Here is a 21,567-nt window from a genome sequence, read left to right on the forward strand (position 1 = left end):
AGATATCTGATAAGTTAGCAAGTGACTATTCAGTCCTTAAGAGAAGGCACTTATGACAAATGCCTGATGGCAAAAAGTGTTCAGCATTGGGAAAAGTGTGATAATTCTTTCCTCTAATAAGAAGTCAGCTTACAGTTAAAAGACCCTCTTTATTAAAAAAAAAAAAAAAAAAAAAAAAAAGGAAGGATGGTTGTTATGTTTCATTCTCAGAGAAGGGGTTAAATTACCTGTAGATTTGTCACACATCTAAAAACGTATGATGTCATACATCATATGATAATAACATAAGATGAGACATTAGTGACTAGAGGAATAAAACCAATTAATACTATTCCTATTTATCTTTTCTTTTACCATGCAATTTTCTCATTTACAGTAGCAATTTGTAAATGTTGCAAATATATGTCCTCCATAAATAAAATACACAGACTATGTATCACAATTAAAATTTGCCAGCAAGATATACGGGTTTTTAAATAGCCTAAAAATGAATAAAGTTTAGATCAATAATGTTTTGATTGAGTTTAATATTTAGATTTTATATTATATGATTAAAGGAGAGGTGAAAAAGGAAAATAATTGGTGCATCGAATAGGTATCAGAAGAATAACAGTAATTAATTGTGCACAGGTGGACTTGAAGAAAGATGCATCTGTCTCACATTTCTGACGCAGTAGGGAAGTCACACAGATGTGACAGCCTGTGTAATCACAATATGAGTAACTACCAAGGAGTCATCTTGCTCTCAGAAGTGTTTTTCACTGAGTCTTGCCAGCTACTTTTTGCCTTTAACAGAAATCAGTTTAGTGTTTAGATAAATGTTTGGTGTGTTTTATGAGGTGGATTGCAATACAGAAGTAAATAACAGAAGATGGTAAATTTAATATTATTTCAGTAGAAACACCATTAGAGAACACCAACTTTACTCTTGCTCTGACTTAAAAATCAGGTTAGTCCTATTAAGCATTTTGGAAAGAAATGAGTTTTTAGAGATTGAAAACATGAATAAGGAATGGCACAAATACTTGTGGTTTACTATCTGTACCTTCAAGAACTTAGTATAACAAACAAAATGTCAAAGCCATACATTTTAGATTTTTTTATGAAGAAATAGTTATTTTTCTGTATTAGAAAATAATAAAAATTATTATTTTCTAATAATAACTAACCTAAAAGACTCCATTACAATGACAGTTTAAAGTGAGGCAACAAATCTCAAAAATTCAGGAAAGAGATTACATATTCACATGAGCTAAGAGTGAAATCTTGTATGATATTCACAAGGATGAAAAATATTCATGGAGAATATAAAAGCAGAATTAATTACTAACAAATCTGAAAGTAAGAAGTAGTTACCTCTGTCTGTACATTAGGCTGTAATCTGAAGAATTTGGTAGTTATTAAAACTGGACATAGAGTAATCCATATATTATGGAATTATTAATATGATTTTGATATAATGAATAATTTCTAATGTTTAAGATATGTAGAAATATTGTGTTGTTTGCGTATGACGTGCAAACAGTTAAAGTCCTCAGAAATCTATGTAGATCAGTCTGTAATTATTCATATCTATATTTTCAATATCTGACTTTTCCATATAAGAAATGCTCATTTTTATCAACCAAGGACATAGCTATTATACTTTGCTTTAGTAAAGAGGTTGCAAATTAACAAATAGTCCTCTCCTGACTGATATCCCTGTCACTTGTTCATCTAGAAGTATCATGGAAATATTCATACACTTCAACAAGAAAGAAGAGAAATTGGGCTGTGAGTTGCCAGTGATTCTGTCAGGTGAACACCTTATTTTGCCACTTTAAACGAAGTTCTTCTGAAAGATCACTTCTGCCACTCTTCTGCAAATAGCGAGACAAGAGCTGCTGTTTATCAGCCGACTTTGGAAGAGTCTTTTTCCAGCAGCAAAGCAGCTCATAGATCTGGTGTGTTAAATTATCAGGGCACTTCATCCTAACAAGCTGAAGCATGCTCCGTCGAACAGGTAAACATAAAGAAAACAATGATGTATTATCTTCTGCAAGCTCTTCTGCAAGCCAGAACATCAGCTTGTCCCACAGGGCCTCTGAAGGGCAAAAATTAGTGAAGTAAGAATAAATCTTTCTTTTTTTTGAAAAGCTTTTTAAAGCTGGAGGCTCAGTGGGTGAACTCCCCAGCTAAATAAGAGGTGTTTTATACTTTGGTGGAAACATCATCCCATCTTATTTCCAATGCCATTTTTGGTAACTGCTCTGCAGTATGAATTTAATTTAGTCAAGAGCAGATTCAGCAATGATCTATAATTTTTGGAAGTGAATGGGGAAAGCAATAAAATAAAAGGGTTTTAGTATTTACTGCAACTGATTCATCAGTTATACTGGAGCTTTCCAGTACAAACTGGATTTCCTTATACACAAAATTATATGCTGTTAAAGCATCCCACCACAAGAGTATCTTACAAGAGCTGTTGCATTTCCTGGTAAACAGATCTCTTTTCCTTTGATTACCTCTTAACATATTAACTATTTCCTTTCTGAATATAGCATTTTCAAGTGTCAGTAACAGCTGAAACAAATCCTGGAATTAAAAAAAAAAATAGCAAGCATAGGTCTTTTTTATATTGATATTAATTTAATGGTTGTTTTCTTACCTGATGAATCAGAAAAAATTCTTTTTGTACTTCGTGGACGGTGGATCAATTTTTCATGCTATTAAAGAAAATGTGTTGAGGAAGGAGAAGTGATGATGAGTAAGAGGTGAGGCATATGATTTGGGAGTGGATTGCAGTAAAATCTTGGGGATTTAACTCTTAGCATTTAAAATTTGTTCTACTTACATAGAATATTTTTGTCATTATTAAAAACCAATTAACACCAGCAGCAGGTATAAAACAGTATATAGCTATTAAAATAAATTAATAAAATTTTCATCTATGAAATGGGTGTTTATTGTCTCTTACAAAAATTTCATCCTTCATCTAATTTTACAAATGTTTGATTAATAGCATTATGCCATAAATATGGCAGATGCTACAGATTCTAATTTTGAATACTGCATTAACTTTGTCTTCCTTTCAAGGAAAAGAACAATTTTTAGGTATGCACTAGCTATTGTTAGAGCAGGTAACCACACTGTATTTATAGCTATAGTTATTAATTTTACATAGCTTTTAATAAATCATCATGAAAAATCATCAAAATTCAAAAGATAAGTTCCATTAAAAAGTAGGAAAATTTTCCTCTTTCTTCCTCTAAACATTGGAGAGAAAGAAAAAATACTTTGTCCTGTTTTACCTATGTCTGAGAAAGACGAAAGTCTTCTGGGCTTTAGTGTTGTTTCCTACTGCTTATAGAACAAGAAATCACTTACATAAGCACTGAGCACAAAAAGAGATTAGTTTGTATGAAGTGAAATTAAGAATTTTTTTTTTCTTCAAAAATGAAATTATCCTCTTTCCGTGCCATGTTACTTTTGTCACACACATTCAGTTGTATTACCTCAGTGTTTAGTCACAGCTCTCCCAAGGAAATTTGCCTGAGGTTTATTCACTGATCTTCTGTTTTTTATTTGGGAATTAAGAGCATGAAACTCTGACTGGAAAAATAACTATTTTCTTTCTTATATAGTGAGCATTATGGAGCTTATCTTAATCACTTCTATAACACAGGCTGTAAATATTTTCCAGTATTTGGAGTGTCTCAAATGTACTGAGCTGCACAGCTATAAGGTCAATATATTCATAACCATTGCCCATTGTGAATGAAACAACTTTTCATCAGTACACAGTTGTCCTGGGAGGTGATTTCAGTGTGCACAGGATGCACACATGACACACTGCATGGCAGTGCAAAACCATCCTGTGCTGTACTTCTCTGGAGTCCTTGGAGGGTGGACTAGGTGACCTTTAAAGGACCCTTCCAACCCAAATTGTTCCATTATTCTATGATCTGAATCTGCCTCGTTTTGCATGCTTCTACAGCAATTCTGTCATTGGATGTGTCCCAGTGTGAAGATAGAATGACATGGCAAAAAAGCTCTCAGAATAAAGGGAATATAGAGCTCTTCCAGAAGGCGGCATTGCTTTTCTTCCAAGACTCAGCTTTCTCCAGCTTTGCTTAATGATGCATTTGTATTTAAACTTATTTTCATTCATTAATGAGAATTTAGCACCTCAAAGGTCTGTATTAGATTTTCAGAGTTACTGTAGATGAACTCAATTACCCATGCATTGACTTTAATCTGAACCACTTTATGCTACTCACTGTTAAAATAGTAGTAAAAATTATAAGAATTGAAAATTAGTATTGCCTAAAAATAGTGTAATAATATACAGTGCATTAGGTCTAATACAGTAAATTGCCTTTAAAGATTAAGTGTCTGTGGTGAAGTGCTAAATTCACCTATGGTTCAGCTGCAGTGGTGTGTGGTCCTGCTATTCTGGTTGACAGCTTAAGTAAAATACTCTTAGCAGTCAAAGCAGTTTTCTAGTCTGGAAGGCCCTTCAATTAGCCATGCAACTGCCTTTCTGAAGCAGGGAATAACATGCTATTCTGCTGTTAGACAGTCATTAGACATAAAACTTCAGCAGAATAGTAATTTCATAATGTCTATATGTATTACAGCCATCTATTTTTGCAAAGCATTCCCAGCAAGTAACATTGATGTACTCTGTCAAATGGACCGCTCAGACATGACCAGACTCTAGTAGCATATCAAAAAGGACAGACAGAAAAGGAGAAATTAATCTTTTACCTCCTTAGCCCACTGTGTTACATAAATACAAAATCTTTGAAATCAGTAGATATGCACACACATACTTGACATCAAAACCTATGCACTGTCTCTGACTTGTGTTGAACAAAATAGGTTAGAGGAACAGGTGTTTTCTGTTGCTGAGAAAAGGAAAGCACCATAAATAGGAATCATTCGTGAAAATCGGATTACTTTTGTTTAAAGTAATAACTGATGTGAATATTTTCAAAGTAAACAACACTATTTTGACCACTGTCAGCAATATATTTGTAAGTGGATAATGAGGGCATATACATATGTATATAAAATGGCTTATGACTGTACAGTTACTGCCTTCTTTACAAAAGAAATTTAGATGGAAATTTTACAGAAATGAGTGAAAATGTTGTAGTCAGAATGGTTGCCTTAAAAAGATTTAATCTGTCTTTGTCACAACCAAAATCAGACATTCCAGATTCTTTTAACTATCACCTGGAAAAAAAAAATGAGAAAAGTGTGAAGACAAATTCAAAAGAGAAAAATGCTACTGTTTGTCACCAGAGATTTAGACTAAATCTCTGGTGACAAGATTATGTTTCTGTAGAAATTTTGGTATTAAAATGTAGGCAACTTTGATAGCAGTAGTTTAGTGGCAGCATTTTGTGCAGTATAGTGTGCTGGTACATAGGTTCTTTGAAAAGTTTACAATGAGATTTCATTGTAGGAATATTAACGATTAATTTATATAGCATTAGCTTTCACCAGAGATGGAGATGATTGCCCACATGACTGTACTGCAGAGGCTAATCAGGAATAACAGGATAATCAGGTGATAGGTGGAAGACAGGTTACACAAACCATTTAATGATCCTAAAATTTGCAATTCTGTGTTCCCAAGATAATGAAACAAGAATGATACACCTGAAACTTCAGTAATAATTTCACAGTGCCATAATAATTTCTCCCTTCCAGCTGGGGAGACTAGATGGGTGAAAATTTTCTGCTAGAAATTTTTCTGTGCTTATACTTGGATATGAGTCTCTCCCTACAGCTAAGAGAAATTCTGAGAATGTTTGTACATTGATGATGCACCAGAAATCCATCAGTGACTTCTGTGTTTATCTGTAAATCAAAAATCATACCAAGATCCTTTTTCTAATAAATAGATGGTAAGGCAGAAAGGGAAATGTCTCTAATATTATCGAGTGAGAAACGCACCTTTGGCAATGTTAATGCTAATTTGCACAGCGGAGACTGGTGTTGATATTCATCATATGATAAGGTTTGTTCCCATTTCTTTGGTATCATCTCTCTGGTAATTTTATAAAACACTGCTGTTCCTTTGTAATGAGGTGAACTATGGTTACCAAATTCATCCACTTCCTTAATTTGGAGCTCCAGCCTTGGTTGTCTTTGTGAATGAAAAATCAATCTGTAGACTTTCCTGAAGTCTTCTCCATTCTCTGCAGTCCATATAATAAAATTAATATTTTTTTTTTTACCCTGCATTCAGATGCACGACATCTAAAATGATTCATTAGCATAAGTCAAGTAAAAGCAATTACATAACATTTGGTTGTTCTTTGTCATTATTATTACTTTAGTGAAAATCTGAGTTCAGCCTGTTTCCGTAGTAGGCATATCTTTGTAGCTGGCTTTCTTAGCCCTTTAATAGCTGGCTTAAAGAGTAAGTGGTGAAGGCAGTGCTGTAAGTCGAAAATCAAGGAACAGAAAAGGAGGTATGTATATAATATAGAGAAGAATAAAAATAAAGGGGTGCTGTGAATGGAATTAGAAGTATATGCTTTCTGGTTATTCAGGATGAATGTCTACCTGTAGCAACAAAATGAATGGGAGCAGAGAGGTAGATGCATTTTTAGGTTTTCTAAATCCATTTATTTGATACATCTGTAGACACTGTCCTTTGTGTATATGAGCAGCCCATTTCTCATGGGCTGGAGACTTCTCTTTTTGAAGAATATTCCTTTCTTTAGGGTACATGCAGTTTTCAATGGGAGAGTTTATGTACAAAATGTTCAGAGGGCCAAAAACATATTTATATGTTCAATCTAAAACAGACAGAAGAGACCATATGCAATTTAGGGTGAAAACCTTTCAGAGGCTTCTTATCTCTTTTCCCTTTAAGCAAGTCTGAATGGTGGCAGCCACAATGTGGAATTTTCTAGGCTCCTAACAGAAATGGCATAACTTTCTCCCTCATCACCTCAATTCACAGTGCAACTCACAACAGGCAATATTTTGCTTTGGTTTCTTGCTCACTCTAAATGAATTTACTCAGACAAAACAGCAGACAGAAACCTGTCCTATTAAAATAATTCTTAAAATACCATGTGTTTCTGAGGAACCAGGTTTCACAGAATTCACAGGGGTTTAAGACATCTCTCTTGCTCAAAGCAGGGTCACCTAGAGCACATTACTCAGGAGCTTGTTCAGGTAGTACATTTTCTTTACATTTGGAGCAATTTCCTATTAAGGTCCACATACCTTTCTTTGACAAGAAACAAAACACTGAAATAAGTAAATGTACTGTGAGTAACTTCAATCTACACGTGTTCCCATACAGCATTTTTCAATAGCTGAGGTAATTGATAGTGTTCATACAAATGCATGAATTAATTCCCTTACCTGAAGCAGAAATATTTCCTCTAAATATAAAATGAATCTGCTCTCCTTGTCTTAATGGGAACTGCTGTGTAGGTTCTGGGGGACCAAAATAACCCTCGTCATGGAGATTTTGAAGTTCATTGGTCAATTCTTTGGATGCAGACAGCAAAACTACTATTTTATATGGGTTTTCTCTTTTCTGATACAGTATCACATTAGCCATCGTGCTATGGAGAGCTTCTTCCAGAGCCTGAGCAAAGAGGAGAAGATACCTGTTTTCCAAAAGGAATGCAAGGCGAATGACCACAAAGCTGAATTACGGGGAAAAAAAAAAAAAAAAAGAAAATTAAATCAAAAAGCTTTATTTTAAATAATTTATCAACGGCTAAAAATTGATTCTTAAAAATAATACAGGGCTCTGTTTCCAAGGGAACTTTTGCTACCTTCTTTTCATCCTTGTTTCCAACACATGAAAAGGTAGAAATTTGTTTGTGTTTGTAGTGTAGAGTATGTTGACTATGTAGGTATGATTTCAAATACATATCAATTGTACATGAAAGTAAGATAATATTTCATAATAAGAATTCAAAAAAATATGTTTTTTTAGTTAGAGAACTAAATCACATTTTCCAATTAAGACTGATACCTGCATTTCCTGTTTCAAGTTTCTATGTACTACATGTATATTGTACATTCTATAAATGAAAAAGTTAGAGTTTTTTTGTAATTATGTGCAACAAATCTAGGAGCAAGTTAATGGTTAAAAACGGATGATTTCTTAACACTACTAGTTTCCACTTATTTGTAAACATGGAACTAACTATTTTAGTCAATAAAATTTTGTTAAATTACTCATACATTACCTTTCTAAATGCTCATTTAGTTCAAAAGATACAAGCCCGTTCTGTGCATTCTGGATAATAACATCATCAAACACCTTCCACCCCTCTTTTTTGTTTCCATGACCTAATAATTTCAAAGTATCACTGAGATTGTCCCCACTTTTTCTCACAGAAGTGCTCACAGCCCTGGAAAGCCAAATAATTATAGAAAAAATAACATTAAAATAGTTCTGCAGAAAGAGTAAGCTTGTGTTTGTAGCCGTTTTCCCCTCTGCTGTCCTTGATGACTTTTTCTGTTTACCCACCTTGCTTAAAATCTGTATGTGGAAAGATACTCCAGAGTATGTGAATTATATAATTATTTAGAGATTTTTTTCTTCAATTCTCCATACTGCTGAAATGTAGAGATTATTTTTTTTTCAGGAGTCTCCATGTTTTAATGCTTTTTTAAGACATGCCAAAAAGCCTAAATTTTAGTAATATTGTACTGCATACTTTGGAAAAATCTGGACTTTTATCTAGTGCATAAAACTGACCTACCATAAACCATTGTGCCATGCATTTTGATTCAGGCAAGTATTGGAATGTATAGAAGTAGAAATGAGAAAATTCAAAGGTCAGACTCAAATCAACTTGGTGTGTTATGAACACAGCAGCTGTAAGTCATGTCTATTCTTTGTGTTCAGTTTCTGACTTTGGTGAAAATGCCTGAATATTTCTTGGCAAATAACCTCACAGTCTTCATTCTGACTCCTGCTAGAAATGTAGTGGTCAGCATATTTAAAGAATAACCATAAAATACTGTATTAATTTTTCTGGTGAAACTATAGCATGAAAATTTTGCTCTAGTGTTTCTAATGAAGCTCATAGGTATTGCAGTCTATATTAAAGAACAAATACATTTCTAATACAAGAAATTATAAACCAACAACTATTAAAATTCATTGATCTTGATGTTTTAAAAAATGGTGAATTTGAAGTGAGGTTCTTACCGAGGATGGTATGCTGCAGCAACCCTCTTTACTGTAGCACTAATGGCTCTTGCATATTCTGTCTCATCTCCTTGCCTTTTTTTGTCTGGGTTGGGAGGACAGGGTAAAGTAATAGTGACTGAGCTGTTGAAAGGTTGGGCTGAAGGATGCTGGACATGAACCAGTGCACTAGTAGATATCACTGAGTGATACATATCATGTCTTGCTTTCAATGCTGAAACCAATGATGGCTCAATTAGCTGAATCTAAATATAGAAAGAAATTGTATGATCAACTTGCAAAAAATAAATCTTCCATTACATGCCTGTATTTTTTTACTAATTGGTTTATCTTTTGGAGTTGGCTAGGCTATCACAGAAGAGTCAGACTCCTCTCTTTAACACAAGAAGAACCTTACCCAAGTAACAGCACTTTATACAATGCTCAGAAAAAATGCTTGAAAGTAATCAAAAACTGGAACTTTTATTGCCTAAAATATTTATATTGTTTTGTTACTGATGTGAGTTCAAGTTTTGAAACTCATGAGCTTCCTCAGATTTTGAAAATTTTCTGACATTTTTCTAATATGTAGCTTTTCATAATTTAATTTCTCCATACTTCCAAATTAAGTTCTTAATAGGGAAAGGGAGAAACATAACTGAAGCACAACTTGAGACTATACTCAGCCTAAGACTAATACACAATAAAAACCTTTTGTTGCATTTGCTGGCACCAAGGAGAGAAATGGTGAGAGAAATGAGTCAGGTGAGAGAAATGGTTCCATTAACTTGACCACTGGGCCAAGCAATTAAAGTTTTGAGATGACACGTCTTTATTGAAAATGACTATATTTTCTGAACTATATCAAACAAAGGTAGATAGATATTTTTTAGATAAAGATAGCCCTGACATGTGGTTTTAACAAAGCTAACAGGAAATCTGCATGTACAGGATGTGAAGCTGCAACCACTTTTCGTAGACTTCTGATATTGGAAGAGATTGCACTTTAACATCATTAGCATACCCACTTCAGAACTGATCAGATAACAGGTTTATGGAACAAATATCACATATTTCAATCTTACCTTTAACTGCATAGGTGCTGGAGAACTGAATGCTTCTGGGTGGTAACAGAAAGAGATTCTAGAATCCACATTCAGCTTTTGCAGGAGTCCTACCTTTGGAACAGTAAATGTTTCCTTCTTTAAGCACGACAACACAGAAAAAACACCCAGATGATAAGTTTTCACTTCTGCAAAGCTTTCCTGAATAAAAAGAAAGTGAGGTTAGAGTATTGGAGGGAAAGGAAACTATGTTTCACAGTTTGAGAAGGCAACATCCTCTATAGAGCAAAGTATGAAATGAAAAAAAATTGAATATTATTGCCACCTGTATGCCCAAGTACCTGGTGATCTCTAGTCATCATGTGATGTTATTCATATTCCAGTGTATGACTGGAGTGAAATGAAATAGACTTATAAACTGGATGATGAATCTGGTCCAATAAAACACTTCTGCATTTAAGAAAAGAGAACCATCCTGTGTTCATTTGATATAGAGTTTGTACTTATTTATACTCATGGAACTGTGTTATTTTGTTGTGATCTAAAAGGACAGTAATTCCCCCTAATTTTTACTTTTATCAAATAATGCAATGCATTGCGCTTATTTACAATAATTATGAAACATTTCTTAACCATTAATATTGTGGGATCAAGCATTTGCTTAACACTGTAAGTGAAAAAAAGAATGTTATTAAATACTAGTTTTCAAATAGTATTGGTGCTTGGGAGAGTAGAAAGAAAAGTTCTGTTTAACCACACATAGTGGGCAATATGATTTAATAATGCCAACTTTACTTGAAAAACTACAGAGACTTAACTGGGAACCTCAGATGATGCTTTCACAATGCTTTGATGAGAGTTACTCACCTTATGGTTTCCTTGGTATCTTTGCAAAGAAATAGGAGTTAAGTAGTTTGACTGGAAGTTGGTATCTGTCACCTTCACCATAATCTCCCGATAATTTCCTCTGAAGCATGATGTAAATGGGATTGCAATGTTGATAGGGAAAAGTAGTTTTTCATAATCATAACATTCGATACTGATGACATTGCTGACCAGCTCCTCAGAATCATCCACCACCAAGGAACTAGTGTCATTGAGTATATTACACTTCAGATTCTCCAGAACTGTTGCAGGGGCTTTAATAAAACAGGCTATTTCCTGGGCATTTTTTCCACTCCCTTTGACTAGAAATCTATTAAAAAAAAAAAGTATTTGTATTTTGAGTGGGGTAGCATCTTGTATTTTTAATTAAATACTTCAATGTAATTATGTGCTATAATAAAGCATAAGAATATAATTCAGAAAAATATTTTTAAGAATAAATGAGAAAATAATAAAAAATTTTCTGTTTAGCCTGTTTCAGAATACCTTATAAATTACTATAAAACTGATGAATTGTGGTCCTTTCCTACTAATTTCCAACAACTTGAGTGTCGTGGTTTGACATGGAAGTGAATTTTTTCAGGAAGTTGGATCAAACCAATCAGTGGTCAGTTTTGGATATTGGCACCTGGAGTGACCACTGAAGGCATGGACACACCTCTGAGAACACAGAGGGTTAAAAGCAAGAACTCCCAGGGGAACTCTCTCTTTGGTTCCGGTCATCGGAGAGCGCAGACTCTCCCATGCCCAGCCTCAGGCTGGGTGGGGAAGGGGAAGCAACGTGGCCTGGTCAAGGTAGGCCGGGGGGACTGAAGGACTGGAACCGGGTAGGCCCCCCCCCCCCCCCCCCCGCCGTGGATGGAAGGGTGGAGAGAAACGGAGATATCTTTGTTCCCCCTGCCCACCCCCAGAAGGAAAGGGACAGAGAGCCTGATGGCATCTGGAATTTGCCGTCAGAGGAGAAGGAGAAGCGGGGCTGAAGGTGCCCAGCTGTGGGAGTTGGAGTTCTGGGCAGAGATTTCAGCCATCCAGGGAGTGCGAGACTTTTAACCCTTTCCTGGGAAATGAAGGCTTTGCAAAATGTTACTCCTCCTCAATTTGAAAGAGAAGAGAGAGTGTCTGGGACCTGAGATGTCAGAAGAAGAAATTTTTAGGTGGGAGGAGATGATGGCGTAGCTTTTGGCTGGACTTTTCTTGCTAGCCATAGACTGAACCAATTCCTCCTGCAAGAGAGACTGCATTTTTAGAGGGATGCAATGGTGAGCCAAGAGATCTGCTTCAGCGACTACCAGCACAGGAATGGAGTTAATAGAGAAAAGCTGAGGAGGGTGTGGTGATGCCCTCTGTCCTCAGGAAGAAGATGATCTCTGTTCTTGAGACACTCAGCCCCAGGGGAGGAAGAAAATGGGGGGGACTGTGGTCCCAAAATGAAAAGCTGAACTGTTGTTTCTTTTAGTCCTTGGCAAAGCATCCTTAAAAGAGCCTTATGAGCAGTCTGTCCATGCATGGTGGTGAGAGCACCGTGACATGGAAAGGAGAGTGTCACACTGGCAGATTTCCTCTGGGCGATTGCCAAGTGTGACATGGAAACACAGAAGGGTGGCAACTGTGTTTCCTGGGGGGGTCTGTGGTGTAAGAGAGACTCCTCTCTCCCTTGATGGACTGAACTGATTATCTGAAGGGTGGCAACTTGATCAGGAATCCCGGGTGGTGTCTCACTGTGGTTTGTTGGAAATTGGGTGGGGGGAGGAGAAGTGTTCTGGAAGGTTCTCATTCTGGATTTAGTGTGTGTGTCTTTTATAGTAGTAGTAGTTTGATAAAGTTTTTTCCCTTTGTTATTAAGCTTGGGCCTGCTCTACTCTGTTCCTGATCGCATCTCACAGCATTTATTTGGGGAAGGTGCATTTTCATGGGGGCACTGGCATTGCGCCAGCATCAAACCATGACATTTGAGGATTACTGACTTTACTGGCTGTGACTCCATCCCTCTCTGGCATTAAAAAAAAAAAATGCAAATAGAAACTTAGGGTTTACTTTAGACCAAAGGGAAAGATCTTCATTGCACGTGTGCAAATTGTAAACTGCTATTATGTGCACAACCAGCATCTGTTCAGTACATGTATATTGAGTTTCTGCACTCACACATGTTTATAAGTTAACAAGCAATAATTATGTACATCTGCTCCTAAAAAAGGGAAGAATATGTGCTTACTCTTTGTTCATCCAATATCTAGATTTTTGTACTTCTTCTGAATCACTCACAGAAGTATTCACATCAGGAAGATCATAGGTTTGTGCTGAAGATATGAAGGTACTTAGGTAATTTCTAAAAATCTCTTTTTTTTTTTCCATTTTACTGTCTTCCATTTTCTCTGTCAGTTTGTGGTCTTCACTTTCTAGCCCTTTTAAATTGTCCCTGACTACTTCCTTTTTCTCCTGTTCAAAATGATTCGTGATGCTTCTGTCATAAATGTCCTTCAATGTCCCAGACAGAATGTCTTCCTCACTTCTTGTAAGAGCATCCTGAAAAGCCAGTTCTGGAGACTTTTCAGTAACAGAGCTACCTCCATGAAGCTTATCCTTTCCACTGCACTCTTTTTTCTCTGTAAAAGAGACAATCAGTAGCTGGTGTTCACCATCTTCCTTTTTCATTGGAGATTCTCTGCTGGTGTCCTGTTCTTGAGCAGATTTGTTTGCAGCTAAGGATGCAATTTTTCCCACAGTTTTAATTTCACTTGTATGGGTTTGATTAACATTTTGACTTTCTGTCTTGTTCAGAGAAGAAGTTCTTTGGAATTGCTGACTGGAACTGGAAGATGTTTGCACAGAGTCTGTTGCTTCTCTTTCTGAACAACGCACATCTGTTTGTCCAGAAGTATTTTCACCAATCTGGTTCTGACAATCACCATTTTGTCTGCAGCTCTTGGCATAAAATTCATTTTCTGCCTCTTGAAGGTGTAAGTTTGTATTTATCAAATACTCCTTCACTTTCTGCAGATAATCTATAACTCCATTGTATTCTGAGGCAAAAAATAAATAACCAATTATATTTTGCTATGAAAGCTAAACAAAAAGGTGAGAACTCTTACACACATATTTATTGAATTCCATATAATCCCATAGTACCATTCAATACACAAAACACATTCTATTTTCTGTCTTGCTTTAATGTTTTTGCATATATTGCTATTCAGGTGAAGTCAATTTCTAAAGAAATGAACATAGACAAGTACATTTTTGTACTTGTCTAAGAACAACTGTGTGTTTATTTGTCAAAATTTTACTCTGGCAACTCTAATGAACACTTTTCTAATGATCAGACACTAGCTAAATTCTTAATGACAATCAGTCCAAAGCGTGGTATTGATGAAATATAGTCAAATCAATTTGGGAAGATCTTTAAAACTGAAGATTATATTTCCTGAAATTGAATCCTGTAAGATTCTAATGCATAGGTCTCTAGCAAGGCTGTTATAGGTGGACCTAATTTTAAATTCAGACCTTAGAAGCTCTGAATTTTTGCTATGAAGAATAGATGATAAGACAAAACCACCAGCCCGCATATAATACAAGCTCAGCAGTTTGTAATATCCAGTTATAGGAATGGTGAAGGTTGCCCTTGCATGTAATTAAAAGCACTTTGTGAAGAAGAATGTAAAAAAAGCACACAATCACCATGTGCCATTCATGTAAGATTTTAACTTACATATTTTATGATCCCTTATTTTTCTTATCTTGAATCTTTTCTTAGAAATTATTCTAGATATTCTCTCCAAGGATTTAAAATATATTACTTAGAGCTCTTCCTGCATCTTACGCTGTCAGCCCCTATAACTGGAGAAATATCTTCACTAGTTAGATATATTGCAAACCTTGTAAAATTTTTTGCTTATTTGTGTTTGCTGCATGAGATCCTGGATAATTTTGTTTTGCACATTAAATCTCGTGAAAGTCAATACAAATAACATAATAGTACCATACAGTATGGTGTGCTCTCCACTTCCAATGTACAAATACAAGGAAAGGAAAACAGAAAGGGCTGATACAAGTCTTACAGGGAGCCTTTGACTTAACATTCACTTTTTTAATAATGTCATATGACGTAAATAAATACCTCAAGGTTTTCAACTTAGAAAATAATCAATGAGTGATATTATGTGATCTAGACAGTCCTCTCATCTCTATTTACATCTGATTAATTTAAACCTACAAAAAGTACAGCTCAGAAGAGATTTTTTTTCTTATTTAACTTGGTCTGAAAAATATTCCTTTCTAATACTTCCTCAGTTTCCAAGTTACTTATTAGACTTTGACTATATTTGAAAAAAAAAGAAAGACAAAGGAAGCAAATATATTTTTAAAATATTGTTTACAATGGTAGTTTCAAAAAAGAAATATTATTTTACTGTTTTTCCACAGGCACTTTTACAGTAGTGAAGAAATTCTAGACAGTTTAACAGGACTGAGAAATAAAAGGATTGGAAATAACAGAGCTTTGTTTACAGAAGAGGTTGTAAAAGACCACTTCCCAGTTTCAATGTAAGGCAAAGTTCAAGCTTAGGCAAAACTGCCAAAATTTACATTTCCCCCCTGAATTTTGCATTTTCTAAACAAAACAAAAAAATCCTCAAGCAAATTTTACAGCCCTTTAAACTTCCCTAAAATCAAATTTGAAGATAAGAGGGTAAGTCAAAACAATGGCATTTTCCTATGCTGTAAATGTGACTTTTCTAATATGGGCAAGAAAAGATATGGCCTTGTAAGCATATACTATCCAATTGTGTCACATGGAAAGACACTTTTTCCATTCAATTACAAGGTTAACCATGAAGTAAGTCTTTTTTTGTGGTTTTCCCCTCCCCCATTTCTTTACCAACACTTTGTTTTCTGTGCTTTTTCTGATGTTTGATAACACAGCTTTAGAATACAGAGATCATTTATATGCAACTGTCTCCAAATGTCTTTGCTGAGTGTTTTAAGGGAATTTTTCAGGTGAGGAATAGCAGTTTTTTGGAAGGAAAATGATTCTTGGAAACCTGACAAAAGAAGAATTTTAAAAAATCACATAAACCCTGAGGCCAACAGGACAGTTAGATTGCTTGGAGCCTAGAAGGAGGCTTTTTAAACCCAAATGTTTTGTTATTATTACAAACTTTATAAATCTGTAGGTTAAAACTCAAAACCACAAGCATAGCTAAACACTTCTGTCTGTAATCTCTTTCTTTCTCTCTCTTTGCATCATAGAATCATCGTAGAATGACAGAATGGTTTGGACTGGAATGAGATGGTCTTTAAGGTTCTTTCCAACCTTCCTTCTTGTCATGGGCAGAGACACCTTCTAGTAGACCAGGTTGCTCAAAGCCTCATCCAGCCTGGCCTTGAACACTTTCAGGAATGGGACATCCACAAGTTCTCTGCCTACTTCTCCCTCTTCCTGTGTCTCATTACTCTCTAAGTAAAGAATTTCTTCCTAACATCTAATCTAAATCTCTCTTCTTTTAGTTTAAAACTATTCCCTCCTATTTTCGCATTATATGTGATAGTGTCCATGTAAAAAAAAATCGCTCTTCCTTTTTTTAAAAGGCCCTTTTAAGAATTAGGAGGATGCAACAAGGCATCCCAGAGCCTTCTCCTCTTCAGCCTGAACAACCTGAACTCTCCCAATCTCTCTTAAACGGACAGATGCCCTGATCCCTCTGATCAGCTTCATGGCCTTCCTCTGGACCTGCTCCAACAGGTCCACATCCTTGTGCTGGAGACTCCAGACCTTTATGCAGTACTTCAGGTGAGGACTCACTAAGGTGGAGTAGAGAGGGAGAATCACCTCCCTTGGCTGTTGGATACTCTTCTTTTGAGGTTGATTGCTGATAGACCTTAGATAGAAATTTTAGTTTTCTCTTCTTCTTTGATAAATGTTGTTAATGTGTTGAAAATTGAGGACTGAGGAAAAAAGTGTGCGAACTGGCCCTGCAAACAACAAGGTCAGAGAAGAAGGAAGAGAAAGTACTGCAGACATGGGGCAGAGATTCCCTTGCAGCCCATGGGAGACCAGACTGGAGCAGATATACTGCAGCCTGAGGAGGACCCGATGCCAAGGAACATAGATATTCCCTGAAAGAACTGCAGTCTGTTTAAAATCCAGTTTTTCCTGACAGGAACTGCAGACCATGGGAAGGACCCACAGTGGAGCATGGAAAAGAATAAGAAGGAAGAAGTGTACAGAGAACTGTTATAGACAGACTGCTGCCCTCATTTGCCATTGCCCTGCACTCCTCAGGAAGGTGAGGAGGTAAAGGAATTGGGAATGAAGAAGTGAAATTCAGCATGGAAAAAAGAAGGGGTGGAGGAAAGGACTTGTTTCAGTGCTTTGCTTTTGCTTCTCACTATCCAAATCTATTTAAATTGACAATAAGTTAAATCAATTTGTTCCCTAAATTAAGTGTATTTTGCCTATGATGGTAATTTCAAGTGATTTTCTCTACATCAACTCAGGATTTTTTTCCATCTTATTTTCTTTCCTTTTTCTGTTGAAGAGGGGGTAGTAAGTAACTGGGTCGGCATCTGGTGTCTGGCCAAGATAATCCCACTAATGTATAGTGTACATAAAACTTTGAACAATTCTGTTTAGTTAATTTTACTTTAATAATTTTTTTTGGTCGCATCATGAGAATTATGAGTCTCATATTGAATCTCATGGAATGGACTCAAAACCCGTGTGATACAACTGTGGGAATATGAATTAATTTGGTCTAATGAATTACCAAGCACTGAAATACTAACAAATGAAAATTAAGGTCCCCCAGAATCGTCAGACAGCAGAACTCAGCATCTGATATACCCAGTGTGCCTGCTTACAGATAAGTCTTTCCATACTTGCCTGGACTTCCAGTCAATTCCTTGTGTTTATCATGGAGAGCATTCAGCAAGTGGCAGGTGTCTTGAATAATTGCTGTAACATCCTCCAGCTGCTGGCTGAGAGATCTGCTCAGGTCTTTTGCTAAAGAGGTGAGTCCAAGCACATACTCCTCCAAACCTCCTTTATCCAGATCACTTTTCAGAAGCACGTCTCTTGCTAGAAAGTTCAGGTAAGAGATTTTTCCTAGGACTTGTCCTGATTTCCCTGCAAGTGTAATCTTACTTTCGGCTATATCCATTTTATGTTCAGAATATGCTACAATTTTTTAAATTTTTTTTTCTCAAACTCTTCTACAAGTTGTTGTCCTTGGTTCAGGCTACTACACTCTTTAGCATTTCTGGCCTAAACAGAAATTTTAAAAGTACTGTATTCCACAAACCAAACTCTAGCTGAGAAACTCTGAGTTGATGTTGACTATTAAAAAGTTACTAGGTGACAGGAAGGAGTGGCTGTTCTGTAACCACAGGCAAGGATTGCCAGGAGACGCCAATGTACACCATGTACCTTTAAGGGAGGTTATGTAATTCAGTTATGTAGCAGTGACTTAAAATTTCAGGATATCTGAGCAATTTCTTACTTCGGTGGCTACAAATGATTAGTACTTACGAAATCAAGTTTAATTGGTTATTTACAATTATATACTTGCCAACAATGAAACACAGACACACAGAATCACTAAGTTGGAAGAGACCTTTAAGGTCATTGAATCCAACCCATGCTCTACACCTCAACCTAAACCGTTGCACCGAGTGCCACATCCAGTCTTTTTTAAAGACACCCAGGGATGGTGACTCCACCACCTCCCCAGGCAGACCATTCCAGTACTTCATCACTCTTTCTTTAAGAAACTTTTTCCTAATATCCAACCTATATTTCCCTTGGTGCAGCTTAAGACTGTGTTCTTTGGTTCTGTCAGTTGTTGCCTAGAGAAAAGAGACCAACCCCCACCTGACTACAGCCACCTTTCAGGAAGTTGTAGAGAGTGATAAGGTCACCCCTGAGTCTCCTTTTCTCCAGGCTAAACAACCCATCTCCCTCAGCTGTTCCTCACAGGGCTTGTGTTCCAAGCCCCTCACCAGCCTCGTTGCCCTCCTCTGGATGCGCTTGAGCATCTCAACGTCCTTCCCAAACTGAGGCACCAGAACTGGACACAGCACTCAAGGTGTGGCCTCACCAGTGCTGAGTACAGGGGAAGAATGACCTCCCTGCTCCTGCTGGCCACACTATTCCTGATACAGGCCAGGATGCCCTTGGCCTTCTTGGCCCCCAGGGCACTCTGCTGGCTCATGTTCAGTCAGCTGTCAACCAATACACCCAGACATTTAATTTTTAAACACAGGATTCTATACCAGATTTCATGACAGCAAATGAGGCAGTAATGGCCACTTAAATTACAATTGACTTTTCCAGGTTTTTATTCTTCAGCAGTCTTAAAAAGAATGTATATTTAGACTGTCTGGTGATCTGATGATCAGCATGTGAAGGTCTCGAAATTCAATGATTCATATAGGAAAACCATTGTTTTAGTTAAAAAAATAGGCTCCACATCCTATCTTTATTTCAGTGCCAGTGCTGGATTATGAAAACCTATTTATTATATTTTGCTATCAATTCTCTGTTTCTCCTTAGCTGAAGAACAATGGTAAATTATGTAAATGGAATTTCTTAATCTCTGATGCCGTTCACTGAATAGTCTTATAATTTAAGGCTCATGTTTATGTACCATATTGACAGGTAATGTAACCTGTCAATGTAATGTAATGTAACTATATGTTATGTAACCATTATAGTGTAACTGTAGTTAGTTATAGTTTGGGAACAGTCATGTGGTTTTTACTTGACACAAACTCTTGCCCAAAGAGATACAGTTGGTGCAGTAGTAGTTGTCAGGGCACTGCATGTCCCCGTGGAATTTCATGGTCCAGATCAGCCTCACCTGGTGAGTGCAGGTGATTAGCTATGACACGCTTTGAAGCTTTCTGAACACTACAGATTGCAAAAGAATATCTTGCTACAATTAGTAGCAACAATTGCTAAAATTTGAAGACAGGAAGGGTAAATAAAGTAGGCAACACAATGTATACACTACAGTGTATACACTGAAGTGTATATTCTCTGAAAATATATGACTGCCTATATTAATATATCGTATAGAGTACACTCAAGAAAATAATATTGTAATATCACATGTGAATTCAATGCAATATGATAAAAAATTTAGTATAAAGGTTATTTAGATAGAATAAAAATTATATCATACAGTAAATGCTGGAGTCACTTTAATCTTGTACATTTGTGAAGTTAATTCAGCCTGGATTAGTTACTGAGATGATGTACAGTGCAGCTCACCAGTTACAATGAGGACGTTGAGACTTTAGGAATAAGTAGACTTGATAAGTACAGTATTACTCAATTCTCCAGCAGTCAAGTTTACCAGTGAAACTATAGTTTGCTCTTTCAGCCTTTACTGCAGAAAATCTGAGCAGAGGAAAAAAGACACAGGTACAAAGAGATGCAAAAATCCAGTCCAGGGATATCTGATCAGAAGTAGCTCTAAGATTTGGCCACTGCTGGGTCTCAGCCTTGCTGGAAATCCCTGCCTGAAATACATCCTTTAACTGAGAAAGAATCAGGCCCATAGTGGTAGGATGAAGACTCAAGCTATTATGTTATCCACTGCCCATGGACATGAGTTAATTACTATTAGAACAAAAGGCACAAGAAGAGACATGGGTGTCCAGCAACCCAACTGTTAAAGTAGGGTCCTATGTCCAGGGGGTAATGTAATGCAAAAGGAAGAAAAGGAATATAATTTGAATATCATATATGTAAGAAATAAAAGTGCAAAACCAATTGTGATAAATATAGCATTGTTACTAGATTTTGTTTCTTTCAGGTCTTATTTATTTATTTATCTATTTATTTCATGTGAAAGAACTAATAACTAAAGACCTGTGCACTCATTCTCAAAGTTTAGTTATCCACTGAAATTTCATTTTTAAAGAGTGATCTTCAGCAAACTTACATCAGCAGAAAAAAAACCCCAACAAATTGGAAAAATTTGCTTTGTGCTTGATTTTATTTTAAAACAATTCATATTCCCAGGTTACATTCACATTTAACTATATCCTCTAAGTATTTGAAAAGTCCTTTTAAAAAAGAACTTTTTCATCCATATTAAATAATAGCCTTGGATATAGGAAGAACAGAATATCCAATTTAGAAAAATAGGGATCAAATCATACATTCAAATTAAATTACCCTTTAGCGGATATTCATATTCTTTTCAAAATACCTTAGAAGTTTTGCATAGCTGATAACAAAGGAAGTGGACTTTGTTCTTCTAGGAAAAGAGATTAGTGTGTATGGTGCAGATCCAGAAAGTTCTGCCTAAATACTCTGCATATAATTCAAAGTTGTATGTGACAATGAATGTATTTTGGTGTGTTTATTGATGTATTCAAATCTGAAAATATGTGTAATGGTTATTCTTCCCATCTCTGGTATTCCAAGGCCCAAGTTAAAAAGCAATAGTA

At 36.1% G+C, this 21,567-nt stretch overlaps 1 protein-coding gene across 1 annotated transcript; it reads right to left on the minus strand.

Moving 5' to 3' along the window:
- Positions 1-1,789: 1,789 nt before the first annotated feature.
- On the minus strand, positions 1,790-18,269 carry DTHD1 (death domain containing 1). The gene is made up of 11 exons (XM_053941641.1): positions 17,993-18,269; positions 16,766-16,911; positions 13,328-14,169; positions 11,098-11,425; positions 10,252-10,431; positions 9,188-9,432; positions 8,217-8,381; positions 7,375-7,664; positions 5,947-6,191; positions 2,648-2,705; positions 1,790-2,083 (listed from the first exon to the last, which is right to left on the minus strand). Exons 1-11 carry the CDS (start codon positions 18,267-18,269, stop codon positions 1,794-1,796), a joined length of 3,066 nt encoding a protein of 1,021 aa, XP_053797616.1. The 3' UTR covers positions 1,790-1,793.
- Between the last annotated feature and the right edge of the window lie 3,298 nt (positions 18,270-21,567).

Source organism: Vidua chalybeata, chromosome 4 (genome assembly GCF_026979565.1).
Source record: "Vidua chalybeata isolate OUT-0048 chromosome 4, bVidCha1 merged haplotype, whole genome shotgun sequence".
Classification (NCBI taxonomy): domain Eukaryota; kingdom Metazoa; phylum Chordata; class Aves; order Passeriformes; family Viduidae; genus Vidua; species Vidua chalybeata.

Bases quoted from the DNA above. Each gene is read 5' to 3' on its own strand.
- DTHD1 (XM_053941641.1), bottom strand. From the start codon at position 18,269: ATGGATATAGCCGAAAGTAAGATTACACTTGCAGGGAAATCAGGACAA. The intron at 8,382-9,187 runs GTAAGAACCTCA...TTGGCTTTCCAG, and splicing joins GCTGCAGCATACCATCCTCG to GGCTGTGAGCACTTCTGTGA. The intron at 2,706-5,946 runs GTGCGTTTCTCA...TTTCTTTAATAG, and splicing joins TAGCATTAACATTGCCAAAG to CATGAAAAATTGATCCACCG.